This window comes from Schistocerca piceifrons, unplaced genomic scaffold, assembly GCF_021461385.2.
Source record: "Schistocerca piceifrons isolate TAMUIC-IGC-003096 unplaced genomic scaffold, iqSchPice1.1 HiC_scaffold_2316, whole genome shotgun sequence".
Classification (NCBI taxonomy): Eukaryota; Metazoa; Arthropoda; class Insecta; order Orthoptera; family Acrididae; genus Schistocerca; species Schistocerca piceifrons.
In genome coordinates this window covers 14027-30646 of record NW_025728247.1, presented here as the reverse complement: position 1 = coordinate 30646, position 16620 = coordinate 14027, and the positions used below count along the sequence as shown (strand labels likewise).

Sequence of the window (16620 nt, the reverse complement as noted above, 5' to 3'; positions counted from 1 at the left end):
CGATGAGCGGTAGCAGGCGCTTTCGATAAAGAACGGGGGAGTGCAGCGCCGCTGCTGTCGCCACGGCCGCTGCCAGTAGCCAGCAAATGGATCCCGGAGCTTTGCCGCATACGGCGTCCAGAGGAGGACAGTCTGCAGGAAATCTGCCGCAAAATCGTTACTGGATAAAATTTTGATATCGGTGTGTCACAAAGCGAAATAGATTGAATCTGCGATACCATTACATTCACGTCTTCAGCATTCAGACAGAAGAGGCTATAAAAATATTTTATGCCAGCTGCTCTCGATCCACTGACATTATGAACAGAAACAACGCACGCTACCGCTAGACCACAGGCGTAATCAGCCTAGAGTTTCTCTATCGTGGGACAAGTTTTCCTCCAGGAAGTGCCGCAGTCTACAGTGTTGCCAGATTGTGCAGATAACCGGACTTAGAGAATTAGCGAGTTGGCCAGTTTTTTTGTCCCATGTCGCGATCGGCGCGGACTTAGCCTCTGATGCGGCCGGCCGCCGGTCAAGTTTTATGTCAAAGAGTGTACATGCCACATTTACAGACTATCAGACGCACCTTAATTTTTAAGAATTTTTTAAAAAAATAACATTTTTACCATTTTTATTACTAGAGTGTACAGCCAGACTAAAAAAAATTCTTAGTTTATAAAACTGAAGTGACCGTTAAAATCCCTGAAAATCATCTGAACTTTCTTCTTTTTCTTCTTCTTCTACTCCTCCTCCTCCTTCCTCTTTGTCGTCATTGTTGTTCTCTTCTTCACCAACATTGATAATGTTACTTCCGATGCACTTCTTGAAAGATTTAACAATAATTTTGGCCCTCACTCTGGACCATGACTGTTGTATCCACTGACGCACTTGTTTGATTGTAGGTCGTTCTAAAGCTCCCTTTGGTGTGAATTCATGTTGGGTTTCATCTATCATCCATTTGTTCCATTCCTCTGTCATGAACAGTTTACTTATCAAGACATCAATACGTTTCAATTGTGAAGTCCTCACAGAATAACAGCAAGCTCTGTATTTCCCTGTCTCAATTTCTCTTTCACAGAATTTTTCAAATGACTACTAAACTGACCTAGCACAAGAAGAAAACTCCTCTTCAATATAGTACCTTTCCTTCTCTCCCACACTCTCTTTAATTACATACCAGCTTCTTCCATCCAACCATTATCATGTATGTGAACTCCGCCCGGTAATATTTCAGAAGGTTTTGGCATCGTTTTGTGCCTGAAAATGATTATTGGATTAAGTTTAGAACCATCAGCACAGCATGAAAGGACAGCATTGTATTGCTTTTTTTCCATGTCCATTTGTTTTTATGGTTACAGTTTTAGCACCTTTCATGGCAACAGTTTGTTATTCAGCACATCAAATGTCAGAAATGTTTAGTCTATATTCATTATTTGTCTTAGTTCCACACTGGTTTTCTTTTGGTGTTGGATAATACAGTGATGAGAAGATAACATTCTTTCTTCATACTCTTGTGGCATTTTCTGAGGGGTAGACCAGTAGCACCAATCAACTCCATCCTTAAAGTCCGCTAAGTTCTGGTGTGGCGCTAGCTTACTAGCATGTATTTAAATCATTTTTGTATTAATTCCAATACCATTTTGATGGCATCCTTTAATCCATTTCAATACATCATCTAGTTTTGGCCACTTTCCATTTAGTCCTCTGTTTGTATATTTAGTCTTTCTCATTTTTTCCATTTCTTCTTTGCTAGCCTGCCAATCGCAAATGGCGTTTCCTGTTGGTGGAGGGCCAAAATGCCACTCAGCTCCTCTGTTTCCATGCTATTCTGCATATGCTATTACTTTCAGTTTATAGCCTCCATTGTATGAATAACCTTTTTTTCCATTATGAAACTAGCTTCTAACAAAAATATTGCACTGTTACTGATAACACAAATCACATTCAGTTCAAGTTCAATGGCACTGTAGACTGCAATGACGCATCATACGCTAGACAGCGTTCTGGGTTTGTGATGGCAAGGGTGGGAGGGAGGCAATGTTAGCAGACATGTGAGTTCCTACAACTCATGTTCATCGCATCTGTGCACTGCTGCGGCCAGCTGACTCCAAAGTTTCCAGATAGAGATAGGTTTCCCATGGCATCAAATATATGAACTGAACAAACTGCGCCAACTGAAATTCACCTATACTTGCTAAGGGTGCGTGGAGATAACACAGTAGGCACGAGTAATTGCAAGGTGGTGGATACTGCAAGTCAATAGTGGTGAAAAGAATGTGCACAAGAAGCCATACCTTTTCGACCCTGTTCAGCTTTCAGTTCTCATAATGATCTGTGTATTTCTACCCTTCAATTGCATGCACAAAAATGTTGGCTGTAATGACCTGGGCCAGACACTGCGCAACCTTGGTTATTTCAAAGTGTGTGTGAGATGGGTCCCACAATTACTTCAACAAGATAGGAAAAAAATCATCACATGGATATTTTTCAGGGCTTGTTGGACCAATAAGAGGCTAAGGTGACAATTTTCTGATCATCATCACTGACAATAAGATGTAGTATCACCACTACAAGCTGGAATCCAAAGACAGTCCACAGAGTAATTACCTGCAAATTCTCCAGCAAAGAAGTTGAAGACAAAGCCAATTTCTAGGCAAAGTGATGTGCACAGTCTTCTAGTATATGAAGGGTGTGGTTCTTATTTATGTCTGTAAGTCTAACACAACTGTCAATTAATACCACACTGACTAGGCTGAAAGCTGTAATTTCCAGAGACAAGCAAACACATAAATCCCACTGGCAACAATAATGTCAGGCTGCACAACAGAGCTGGTACTGTTTCCTATAAGCAGAGCATGAAGGCTCTTGACAAAAGTGCATAATGAATTGTGGGAGCTCTGTGGGAAAATGATAGTATGTATCTGAAATCTTACTGGATTTAATGTGCTGCTGTGCTTTCTTTATCTTTCTAGTTTGCAATAAAATAAATTGGTGGCATTAGTTTCAAAATGATCCACATAGGATACTGGAAGACAGGATTTGTAGAGAGGAGGATGGGGCTGCAGACAGTGAATTTAAGGTCATAGGGCAGAGGAGGTGGTACAGAAATAAAAGATTTGTTACAAGGACAACTTCTGTCTATGTAAATCAGAGAAGCTGGTGTTGGAAAGGGGGCAAGGATCCAAGGGCACGGATGTGTAGCAGCCACTGAAATCTAGCACGTTGTGATCAGCATTTATTCTGCCACTGGGTGACTATGACTAACTATGAACTTGCTTGTATATCTTCTCTTTAGATGATGATGATGATGATGATAAGGAGTTATGCATATGGTCTTGGGAACCTACATCCTTACACACAACTACTTCACTTTTGATGGGGAAAGTTATACAAAAATAATCCATCCACAGGCATCCCCATGCCAACCTCTTTGTGGACTATTTAGAAGAAACCATTCTACCCATCCAAAATCTCTGATCAGTTGTCTGGTTCAAATTCATTGGCAATATCTTCACAATCTGGACCTTGGGCCAAAACAGTGTCCCAGTACCTCCACAGCCTCAACACCTTCTCTTCCATCTAATTCATCTGGACCTTCTCAACACGCATTCCTGGATAGTCACCATCTCTTCAGTGGCTTCAAACAAACCTCTGTTCACAGCAAGCTAACTGGTCACCAACAGTACCCACATTGTGACACCTATCATCCCCATCACCCAATACGTCTGCAACCTGTGGTCTAGTGGTCAGCGTTGCTACCTCTAGATTGCAGGATGCCAGGTTTGGTTCTTAGCCAGGGTGCAGATTTTCTTTGCTTGGAGATTGAGTGTTCGTCTTGTCCTAATTATTTCTTCTCATTATCACTCACACACATTTAGCTGAAGTGGCGTAAAATAGAAATATTTGCATCAGGAATGGCTCTGAGCACTATGGGACTCAACATCTTAGGTCATAAGTCCCCTAGAACTTAGAACTACTTAAACCTAACTAACCTAAGGACATCACACACACCCATGCCCGACGCAGGATTCGAACCTGCGACCATAGCAGTCCCGCGGTTCCGGACTGCAGCGCCAGAACCGCACGGCCACCGCAGCCGGCTTGCATCAGGAGGCCGAACAACTACATACAATGTCTTCTGGCCTACAATGCCATATGACCATTTCATTTATTACTGAGTATTATCTTGTTGTAGAACAATATAATCGTATCATTCACCAGCCTAATTTTACTCATCCTATACTCATACATTTGTCTCTGTCATCATCCTCTTCCCCTTTTCTATCTTACCCTGCCTACAGCCAGAAGGAGGTGACCTATGGCACATTTCTATACTGGGTACCTGCTCCCTGTCCCTCGTGGCTATTAGTCACTCTTCCCTAGCCCTCCCTCCTAAACCCCATCTCCTTTCTCCCTTTATGCACTCCATCTGACAATCACTCACCACAGTCAAGCTGCAGTGCCAGCACAATGCAGTGACCAGAAACATTGTAGCAGAGCCTATGTATGTTTATTGACAAAAGATTCGTTCAAAAGCTAGTAACAGTCTGTCTTGTTTAAGTGTGGGCTGACAACTCAGCACCTCACTTATGTGGTAAGTTATTATCTGTATTTCTTTCATCATTTATATTCCACCAAGGAATTTTCATTAGCGCATTTGTATTCAAACCTTATATAACAAGTAACAGCTGATTAATTTGATTAACGTAAGATACTGAGCACGCATCAACATTTTTCATTGTTAAATTGGTTGTTTGCTTGCATATTTGAAACCAAAAACTTGCACATTTTTCAAGTCCATATGTATATCATGCATATTAATGTCATCTAGGTTACAGTGACATATGAACTATTACCATGCACATCTCAATGCACTGAGTATCAGCATCATGGCAAGGATGATGCAACTACTACTTTCCCACTTAACTGCTCATGTGAGATATTGTGTACTGAAAACCATGCAAGAAAAGAAAATGCTGTAATGCTGCATATACACCATGCGATCAAAAGTATCCAGACACTCCAAAAACATACTTTTTCATATTAGGTGAATTGTGCTGCCACCTACTGCCAGGTACTCCATATCAGCAACCTCAGTAGTCATTAGATATCATGTGATAGCAGAATAAGGTGCTCTGCAGAACTCACAGACTTCAAACGTGGTCAGGTGATTGGATACCACTTGTGCCATACATCTGTATGCGAGATTTCCACACTCCTAAACATTCCTAGGTCCACTATTTCCGATGTGACAGTGAAGTGGAAATGTGAAGGGACACGTACAGCACAAAAGCACGCAGGCCGATCTTGTCTGTTGACTGACAGAGACCACAGACAGTTGAAGAGAGTCGTACTATGTAATAGGCAGACATCTATCCAGACCATCACACAGAAATTCCAAACTGCATCAGGAGCCACTGCAAGAACTATGACAGTTAGGTGGGAGGTGAGAAAACTTGGTTTTCATGATTGAGCAGCTGCTCATAAACCACACATCACTCCGGTAAATGTTGAACGATGCCTCACTTGGTGTAAGAAGTGTAACTGTTGGACAAGTGAACAGTGGAAAAACATTGTATGGAGTGAAGAAACACAGTACACAATGTGGCAATCCAATGGCAGGGTGTGGGTACGGGGAATGCCTGGTGAACGTCATCTGCAGCATGTGTAGTGCCAATAGTAAAATTCAGAGGTGGTGGTGTTATGGTGTGGTCGTGTTTTTTATGGAGGGGACTTGCAACCCTTGTTGTTTTGCATTGCACTATCACAGCAAAGGCCTACACTGATATTTTAAGCATCCTTGTGCTTCCCTTTGTTGAAGAGCGATTTGGGGGTGGCGACTGCATCTTTCAACATGATCGAGCACCTGTTCATAATGCACGGCCTATGGTGGAGTGGTTACATGTCAATAACATCTCTGTAATGGGCTGGCCTGTGCAGAGTTCTGACCTGAATCCTATAGAACACCTTTGGGATGTTTTGGAATGCCGACTTCGTGCCAGGCCTCACTGACCGACATCGATATCTCTCTTCAGTGCAGCACTCCGTCAAGAATGGGCTACCATTCCCCAGGAAACCTTCCAGCACCTGATTGAACATATGCCTGCGAGAGTGGAAGCTGTCATCAAGGCTAAGGGTGGCCCAACACCATATTGAATTCCAGCATTACCGATGGAGGGCGCCATGAACTTGTAAGTCATTTTCAGCCAGCTGTCCGGATACTTTTGATCACATAGTGTATCTAAGACTTAAAAAATACATTTGATGGGATTCTCTGAAGTCCACATTTACAAGGAAAGACTGAATACAGAATATTTTACTTTAAATCAAGAGATTATTTTCCTTTGTTGAATTTTAGGCCAAAAAAACGAATGTAATTGGAAAAAAAAACCGAATGTAATTGACAAAAAACACAGAAAATTATTTGCTATATATTTTCCAAGCTACAGTTTTCCAGATTTGTCATTGTCTTCCCCCCACACATTATAAAATTTGTGCTGTTATTCGACAGCTTACAAATATGAAAGCTCTTATTTACAGATATAATGACTTTCCCTGAAAACACTATTAGTACACACTTCTGTGAACATTTACCATGCAGAAATCACTAATGTTACAGGCACTATGAAACATACTATGGAAATTGTAAAAGCATGGACAAGAAACAAAAGTTATTGACATTAAACAGTTAGGTACATCCAAAATACAATAACAGTTTCTGAAGATGCTATCTTTTTGTAACTCTTAAAAATAAATAATTACTGATATTATATTTTACCAAGTTGACATCTACTTCCAGCTCCCAAAATCTGTCATTCATTATTCCAGCATTGTTTACAACAATGTCAAGGCAGCCAAATTCAGAAATTGTTGTCTGAAAAGATTCTGTAATGAAACATAGTGAAGTCACTGATTATTATCAGATTTGAAACAAAGTATTGTAGCTTTAAAATGTGCATTCCAATTGTGGTAGGTTGTGTGTGTATTTCAGCAGTTAACTCCATGGTTGATGAAAGCTATGAGTGTTGTTTGAAAATGTGACCTACTCACAACAAGAACACACACCTCCTCCTTTTCAAACACAAATTTCTGTTGCTTTTATTTTCCACATTCCATTTATATGAACATTCAAACATTTTGACATTACATAGATATCATGCATTATGTACAACAACCGAAAGGAAAGACAACAATGGTTCACCAAGATTATTCCGTCATTGTGGACAAAAGACAGACTAACATTAGTTTTAAGAGAGATCTGCTAAATAGTGTGAATCATGTATGGAGCATTCATTGAGTCTCCTAATGACTCAGTAGATTTTCAAATACATGTGACACCCTAAACTGTCATGCTGTTGACATTTTAGTGGCTGCCATATTTCTCATTGACCCTTGGTATTAGAACTGGGTTCTTTAATCTGTATCATGCAGTGAACTATTTTTTTCTATATGAGTAATCATCTACAAGAGTTGCATGTTACACTGAGTTCAGAATGATTTGAGAAGAGCTGAAGGATTTGAATAACACTCTTTCCAAATACAAAACATGTTAGAACAATTGCTTCAACTTATTCAACAATGATGACCATACTGGAATTTTGTCAGTTTCCTTTGATAGCACTGTGCTGGACCAAAAAGGGTTAGTTATAAACTTAATAAGATGTATCTAGTTAGTGTAACTATATAACATAATAAGAAAAACTTTGTTTAGAGTGAATCTAGGGTAGACAACCACTGAGACTCAGTGGGATGGCTCAATGGAGGTACAAGTAAAATATCACTACCTAGCAGCAAGTAATGTTACAGGGATAGGTGTCACCAGAAATTTATTCGGAGGAGGGGGCAGTCTTTAAAATAGCCATATTTGGTAAAAATGAGTTGATCCGTTCGAGCCATGTCATGCCACAAGAATTAAATTTCAAAGGTGTGCAAAGAACGTATTATATTCCAGAGAATTGATGGTTACCTACGGTGTACGAAAATTCTGTAATGAATAAATAGTCTGTACTCAAGATAGAAAGGGCAAATGCCACCTCTTGACCTATCAACCCACTTACAGATGCTTATGGTTACAGGGTGCATTGGAGTTGCATATAGGATGCAAATACAAGAAAAAAAATACTGTGTCACATTTTAAAACAAAACCTACAGTTATAAGCACATCAAATTCAAGTTGACAGGGCTATAACAAAGTGACAGAATATGTCACATTTTAACAGAAACAATAAATAATGAACTGGATATTACAAGTCAGTTGGCATTTGGCAATGAAGTAGCTTTCTCCGCAAGAAGAAATGAAAACCAGATAAGGAGAATTGCATGACACTATGTATGATGCTGTGGTATATCGAGAGGTTGTAACAATGGAAAATTTTACTGAAATGCAGGGGGATCTGCAACGAATTGACACACGGTGCAGGGAATGGCAAATGAATCTCAATGTAGACAAGTGTAATGTGCTGCAAATACATAGAAAGAAAGATCCTTTATCATTTAGCTACAATATAGCAGATGAGCAACTGGAACCAGTTAATTCCATAAATTATCTGGGAGTAGGCATTAGGAGTGATTTAAAATGGAATGGTCATATAAAGTTGATTGTCGGTAAAGCAGAGGCCAGACTGATTCATTGGAAGAATCCTAAGGAAATGCAATCCGAAAAGAAAGGAAGTAGGTTACAGTACACTTGTTCGCCCCCTGCTTGAATACTGGTCAACAGTGTGGGATCCGTACCAGATAGGGTTGATAGAAAAGATAGAGAAGATCCAACGGAGAGCAGCGCGCTTCGTCACAGGATCATTTAGTAATCGCGAAAGTGTTACAGAGATGATAGACAAACTCCAGTGGAAGACTCTGCAGGAGAGACACTCAGGAGTCAGTATGGGCTTTTGTTGAAGTTTCGAGAACATACCTTCACCGAGGAGTCAAGCAGTATATTGCTCCCTCCTACATAAGTCTTGCAAAGAGACCATGAGGATAAAATCAGAGAGATTAGAGCCCACACAGAAGCATACCGACAATCTTTCTTTCCACGAACAATACGAGACTGGAATAGAAGGCAGAACCGATAGAGGTACTCAAAGTACCCTCTGCCACACACCGTCACGTGGCTTGCGGAGTAACCCGGAAGGTGTACTTTTCATTTCCGATCAAAAGCAGAGCCATGTGTGAAAGCACCCACGTGATTAACCAACTGACCTGCCTACACTGTGATGCATTCTATGTGGGAATGACCAGCAACAAACTGTTCATTCACATTGTCTTCAAATATGTCTGCTTGTGTTTGTATATGTGTGGATGGATATGTGTGTGTGTGCGCGCGAGTGTATACCCGTCCTTTTTTCCCCCTAAGGTAAGTCTTTCCGCTCCCGGGATTGGAATGACTCCTTACCCTCTCCCTTAAAACCCACATCCTTTCGTCTTTCCCTCTCCTTCCCTCTTTCCTGATGAGGCAACAGTTTGTTGCGAAAGCTTGAATTTTGTGTGTATGTTTGTGTGTCTGTCGACCTGCCAGCACTTTCATTTGGTACGTCACATCATCTTTGTTTTTTTTTTATATACCTATCTGTACACATCATTCACCTGTGTCTCCAGCAAATTTTGTCCTACAATTTCCTTTTCATGCAGCTCAATGATTATCGCTTATATCTTCTCAACTATGTGCTGCACAATGATATAATTTTTTAGGTACATTCAGTGGCATATGTGGATACTGTCTACAAAATGTGTTGTGACTGGAGTTAGTAGCAAAGAAGTAATATAGTTGAACTTCATGGATGCTTCAGCAGTTTTTCACACATCTCAGTGTTTATGATGTCATACGTCCTGAACTATGTATTGTACAATGATATAATTTTGCAGGTACATTCAGTTGTCTATGTGAAGACTGTCTACAAAGTGTATTGTGAGTACAGTTAGTAGTAAACAAGTAACAAATTAAAACACAACTGATGCAGCAGTTTTACTGCATGAACAGTGAAAATGTTTTCCCTTTCATGATTTTGTGGGGGGAGGGGGGCGCTGTCATCAAGAAAATGTTTTTTTTTTTTTAAAGCATTTTTGAAATGATTTGCAAAATTTGTTGCAAGTCACTAAGTTCTCTCATCATCAAATACTTGATGAATAAAGTCTGGGTATTTGCATATCGTGGGCTGCACTTCTTGTCACCTACACCCCTTCGATGGGTAAATGGTCCTTACCCAACCATTGATTCTTTCCAGACAGTAAGTGATACGGGTACTGAATTTGGTTGAAACTGATCCAGTGGTATAGGAGTAGATGTGGTACATATGTACATGCGTACATTTTTTATAATACATATGGGTATATCACTCTGCACACATTTGGTACACTTCCGATTCAACAACTGAAATGTAGTTAAGTTACAACAAACCTCAGAAGGCTGACACTGCTTCTGCATCTGGAGAAACTGCAATGGGAATACCATAGTACCTAACTATAGGGCAGTTAAGAGTTCATATTTCATATTAACAATACAGTATTTCATTTAGGTCAGGCATTTGAATCAATTACTTTTGCAGATGATACACATATTGCCACTTCATAAAGTGAGGAAACAAATAATGATATTTTGTGAAAGTTATTAACTGGCTTTGAAAATATGAGGTAGCATCAAACTTGGGGGTGGAGTGGACAATACAGTTCATCTGCACAGATTTTATCAACTATATATAATAAATGAAAAGTGAAGTTCCAAGTTACTGTCTATAATTGTTGATGAAAACACATACATACATCTTGTGAGTCCAAAAAGTTATGAGACTGTAAAAAATAGAGTAAGATTAAGATGGTGGTTTTAACACTTCAGATATTCTTCATTGTCTACCTTCCCCCCCCCCCCCCCCTCCCGCCCATGCATCCCCCAACTCACCCTGTTCATACAACCATGTGAAACTGTCAGAAAAGTCCTCTTTTGGAATGGTGATCAACTCGTGCATCACATTTGCACCTGCTTTGGTCTTTGTGAACCATTAAAGAGTCATTCCACACTTCGTTGTTTTGTGGTAGGTTTGTATTTGTAACGAAGTCTCATCACCTATGATGATTCTTTTCCAGAAAAGAATGTCTGCATTTTCATTTGAATAAAATCACAACAGGCATCCCAGCCCTGTCAGTTCTGTTCAGAACTCTCAAGATATGCGAGACAAACTTTACCCACATTTCTCTCTTCTTCAAAGCATTCTGGAGAATATCTTGAATACTTGATTTGGTGATGCACAAAGCTTGTTGCTCCACTGTGATTACTGTCAAACTATTGATGATACACTGGTTGCACATCTATTAGTCCACACTTAGGCAGTAAAGCCTGAGCATAACACTGGTCACAATGCTGTGTTCAGAAGCCCACAACCAAGTATATCTCAGCCCACAATTTTCGAAGCAGGAGACGCCTGTCACTCAAAAACTGGGCTCATTTTCTGTAAGAACAATGTACGGACATCTCACTACCTGGCCCATGACAGATGCTGCCTTTCGTTGTCAATTTCTAGAGCAACATTGTAAGAAACAGTGGTGAACATAAGAGTTGTCATCACAACTGACTGAGCCAATGCATACTTGCATTGTCATGAGTTTGATGCATATACTTATGTTTTGCTGTAACACTGTTACAAATGTCAAATTTGTTGAATGATCAAAACTAATGGGGAAGTATTCGATCATTTTGGATCGCAGGGAGAAATATTTGATTGGGAAGAGTTTGACAAAGATTCATATTGAGGTAAATGTCAATCTGTTTTAGAATTTTAATCGCTGCTTTTGTTGCTACAGACACTGCTGGTATAATTAGTTTTGTTTTATTTGCCTTCATCTCATCTTTTTTACTGATGAATCTCGTGACAAAGCATCATCCAACATGTGATTCCAATATACACATGAATTTGCTCAAGAACTCACACTTTTTTGTAAGAATAATTTTACTTTCTGCCATCATTATTACAAATTTTTTACCGTGTCAAAGAACTACAGTAAATATGAAAAATAAACCTTAAGCATGGTCTATTTTAATATGTATTAATCTTTAAGATACATCCCCATAAATGTGCCTATAATATTTTAAATAGCATAAATGGCTGGGATTCCGGGAGTGGGGTGGGGGTGGGGGGAGGAGGTCATACTTTACTTTGTGTAGCTCAAGAGCAGATATTTCAGTAGGAAGATCTTTAAGTATGTGCTCAACCCTTTTTTTCCCTTACTTTTCTTGCTCAAAATTGTTTCAGTGGATATGCGCCATCATCAGCTGGCATATAAGCTTGCAATTAAGATTATCAATTAAACCACCTAGTCAAATAACTGCTAAAACACTTAGAGTAATTAATGTTGAATTGTGTATAAATTGGTAAGTTAACATATTTTCATTCACTGACATCCTTTGGGATAACATTTAGGAGTACTCAATTCTGCAAAAAGTATTCACTGCACAAAAGAAAGTAATGAGAGAGTAATAATGATCTTTACAAATGCGCAGTTGCCATTTAGTAAACCTACCTCAATCACGGGTCAGTAAAATAAACTGTTACAAAGCTACAGCATTTAGCCATTGAAGCAAAATGTCAGAGTAAGAAAAAGTGTTTTCATATGTAAATTAAAAGTTTCTTTCCTGAACTATTTTACTTCTGGCACTGGAGAATTCTTGAACAGTAATACATTGTCAGATATGAATTTTAAGTGTTTGTGTTTTTTTTTTAAAAAAAAAAAGGTCTTTATTGCAAAGTTTCTTGAACAGAATTACCAGGTTCAACAATACAACAGCCATCTTCAGAATCTCTCATTCTGCTGCACTGCAACAAGTAATGACATGTAAAAATAATATTTGTCAAAACTGATTATTTTACAGGGTTCTAACTTAGCGCAGTGCAGTGCAGTAGAATGACAGATTTGGAAGATGACTATTGTACAGCCAAAACTTAATTCTGTTAAAAAAAAAAAAAAAAAAAAAAAAAAAAAAAAAAAAAAAAAAAAAAAAAAAAAAAATCAAGACAATTACATAAAAATTATATGCATCATATGATTTGCCCTCCAAATTATCATTATGTATCTAATTCCACAATTCCACACATTTAAGTGTAAACTTATGTTGTGCTCACCACCTCCCCTGCATTTCTTGTCTTTTATGTGTGATATCACACTGCGTAAAAGGGGGAGGGGGGGGGGGGGGGGGGAGGGAAAGTGAGGCACCCAGAAGAGGAAGAGGAAATGAATTGAAACTTCACAGGTTGATAGGGTATGCGATTTTATTTTAGTGATTACAATATCAAGTTAAATGAGTAATTACTTGCACAGGCCTCCTTCAAAAATGTTCAATATCCCCATATAGTACTATTTAGTATGGGTCCCTTGTACTGGAGCAATATTCGTAGATGGGATGCACACATTTTGTAAGCTGTCTCTTTGTTGATTGTCTTCATTTTCCCTGTATCCTGCTAATGAAATGAACTTCAGGTGATGTTTGGTGTTTAATTGTGTTTCAGTTTTATCACGACGCACAATAATGACTTGAAAAATTATGTAATACATGCACCAAAAGAAGTGGGTGTGCTGGCAGGGCATGCTACTGAGACTAGTGGTGATTGAATTGGTCCTGGAAGAGAGATGGAGGAGGGAAAATTGAGTGACACACACACACTGGATATGCACCACAGACCAAACCAGTGGCAGTAAAGGAAGGATGGTGTCATCAAATAATGTACATGGCATTCAAAGATAGGTTTTCTAGTATGGAAAGTTGACAGAAGACATCTCCTGAACTTCCCTGATATGACACCACTTCTGCAAGAAATACAAAGGAGGAACACATTGCACAAACTATTAGATTATAAAACTGTTCCTATCAAACCAATTTTATTGTTTTGTAATTAGCACTTGCAAATTTTTGTCACAGTTCCAGTAATGAATGAAAGGTCAAATATTACATCTCAGCTGAGGCATGCTTTTGTTGAAATCCACCCTGAGAATGGAGCATTTTTCAACACTTCATGTGACATTTTCAACACCTAAACAACAACAGTTGTTTTTATTTTTAAGTCAACAAAACATATATTAAATATTGATGTACTAGTCGTATAACATATCTGTGGTTGCAAATGCAAAAAATTACAGATAAATATCATTGTTCTTTCCTACAAACATCACAGATTCAAAAACATTTACATTTAGTCCTTAAATAATCACTACTTAAGTCCATAATTTCACAATCGAACTTGCCCTGTAAAACGGCTTAATCATCATCACATTCAGAAAATTTGTTCAGCGTAACTTTTCTCGCAACCTCCAATTTAATTTTTTGTTTATTTTCCTGATTTGATTTTCTTTGGCCCCAATCATTTTCTTCTTTCTTCTGCCAGTTTTGGCTTTTCCAAGTGCCTTTGGAAAAGGACTGATATCTTCACCTAGGTCTCATTTACTTGTGCTTGATTGCAGTCTTTTGCTTTTGATGTTGTTGGCCTAAGACTACACAACAAAATTGCTGGATTTTGTTTGCTTGTGCTAGGTTCATATTCAGTTGTGCTGTTTCCTTCCGGAGGCAAGAAACCTACTAATACATCCATGGTGTATGTTCAGTCTTATATGAAAGTAACTGAATGAGTATCTTATCCCTAATACAAAATATATATCTGTCTGATGTTTCCTTTTATTAACAGCTGTTGCTCTTGGGTTTCAGGTTTCCATAAGGGAAGCAGATAACATCCCTGACCCAGTCAAATCTGTTATTTTGTTTGTGTCCTTACTACTATGTATGCTAGAGCCCATTAGTTTTGCATTTTGTAAGCAAGATATATTTGTTTGTCAGTGCATAGTTAATATTTCTAACTTTTAATAATGTAATTGTAACATTTAAATTCCTCATCTTTGAAAACTTGTATACCATGAGTGAAGCTGGTGCTCGATTACTGTCACCCAGAGTAATATTATCTGCATTCATGTTTCTCACCCTATCAAATGCACTACACTAGACATCCCAAACAGATCTACAGCAGTTTTAAGAGACATGCCATATTTTACTTCTTTCATGGCTTTTGTGATTTTTTTCCTCACTCACTTCTGATTTAATACAATTCTCTCTATAATTTCATAACATATTACCCAAGTCAATGAGAAAGCAACTTACTTTGGACCTATTACTCCACATAGTTATATATTACTGCCCAAATAAATTATTTTGATGGGCTGCAGGTACACTTCAAGAGTGTTGAAATCTAGGCCCACAGGTTTATTGAAATCTTCCCCAAGTGCAACCATCAAGATTAATGCAGTGTTGTACTTACTTTACAAAAAGTGTTTCAAGTAGTGTATGGAATTTTAAATACAGCAGCTCCCAATAAATGGGGAGGATGAGTATGATGTGCCTCAGTTACCTAGGTGTACAAAAATTGTGCTATTCAAAAACTGTACTTTTCACAGCATCACACCATGTTTACGTAACGGTACAGCACAGTCAGCAACTGTTCTAATAAGGAACTGTCAACCAATTACACAGAGGTTGCAGTGGTGAGTAACTGAAATTGTTTAACGGTGCCCGTATTTTAAATGTGGCACCATCCCCTCCTTAACCCCTACTGGTTAGTCTACAGTCTTTAAAACTGTGGCATATGCTCATTTGGTCTACTTCGAAAACGAGAAAAATATTTTTCTGACGCTCTTTGTATTTCACTCACTCGCAAAAAGGACGGATTTTAAATTTGACAGATGAGTAAAAAATGATTATGATAAGGTGGCTTCTACACTACTAGACTGTCATTTTATCACATGCAGAACCGTAAATATTGAAGTATTTATATGTTAAGCATGCAAAAACGTCGAGCGATCGCAATACTCAAAATGTAGCAAACCTTCGTATTGGGGGTAATCCGTGACATCACACTGACAAAACAGCACTTTGTCTTTGCCATATTTTTCTTCCAACCGTTGAACAAGCTGCTCCCCTGCCTCAGCATTTATATCGCATATAGAAACCTGTAACATTGGTGTTTTGTTAATCTTTGTATCATGGCGTTCCTCCACACTATCATTACAATATGGAATTCTATCTCAAGTATCGAAGTGCTGATACAGCACTATTACGGTCTACGCGTCGTCGGTTACACTACACGCTTAATGTAGAAATTTATTCTTCTTGCAAAAATACATCAACAAAATCGAAGCATGTCCCAAATTACGCAATTCATTACCTTCACCCCATGTTTCAGCAACTCTTCGCAGTAAGCGCGACCTATTCCTGCAGCTCCTCCTGTTACTAGGGCTACTTTCCCTTTCAAATCCATGTCAATATTCTACCAACTACTGAGACACTAATATATGTACATATTTTGACAGAGTACCGGTGTTTCATCTGACAGTACTCGTCAAAGCCTTTAACTGCCAAGATATTTCACGCTACGATGACGCTAGAAATATAGATTGGACGAGATATTTGACATTACTACTCCTTGACCGTAGCCAAAAAATAACAATATCACTCATGTCGCATTAGTTACACTGGATCATTTTTTACAATTGCGTGTATCAAGAACTCTTGCAGTATCATACAAAATTCTACTAATCAATCAGCAAAACAACAAAGGAAAACGAAGAAAACTGTTTTGAAACTGTATGTGATAATTTTATTCCTACGAAAGAAAT

The 16620-nt window shown here is 38.7% G+C and overlaps 1 protein-coding gene across 1 annotated transcript in view; it reads right to left on the bottom strand.

Annotated features, from left to right (window-relative positions):
• LOC124742616 (15-hydroxyprostaglandin dehydrogenase [NAD(+)]-like) overlaps positions 1-16372 on the bottom strand; it is a 105949-nt gene extending 89577 nt beyond the window's left edge. Inside the window, exons 1-3 of the mRNA XM_047248804.1 lie at positions 16170-16372; positions 15831-15954; positions 6761-6867 (exon numbers count right to left, since the gene is read on the bottom strand). Coding sequence (XP_047104760.1) covers positions 6761-6867; positions 15831-15954; positions 16170-16262 — 324 coding nt within the window. The 5' untranslated portion in view covers positions 16263-16372. The remainder of the gene's footprint in view (positions 1-6760; positions 6868-15830; positions 15955-16169) is intronic.
• Between the last annotated feature and the right edge of the window lie 248 nt (positions 16373-16620).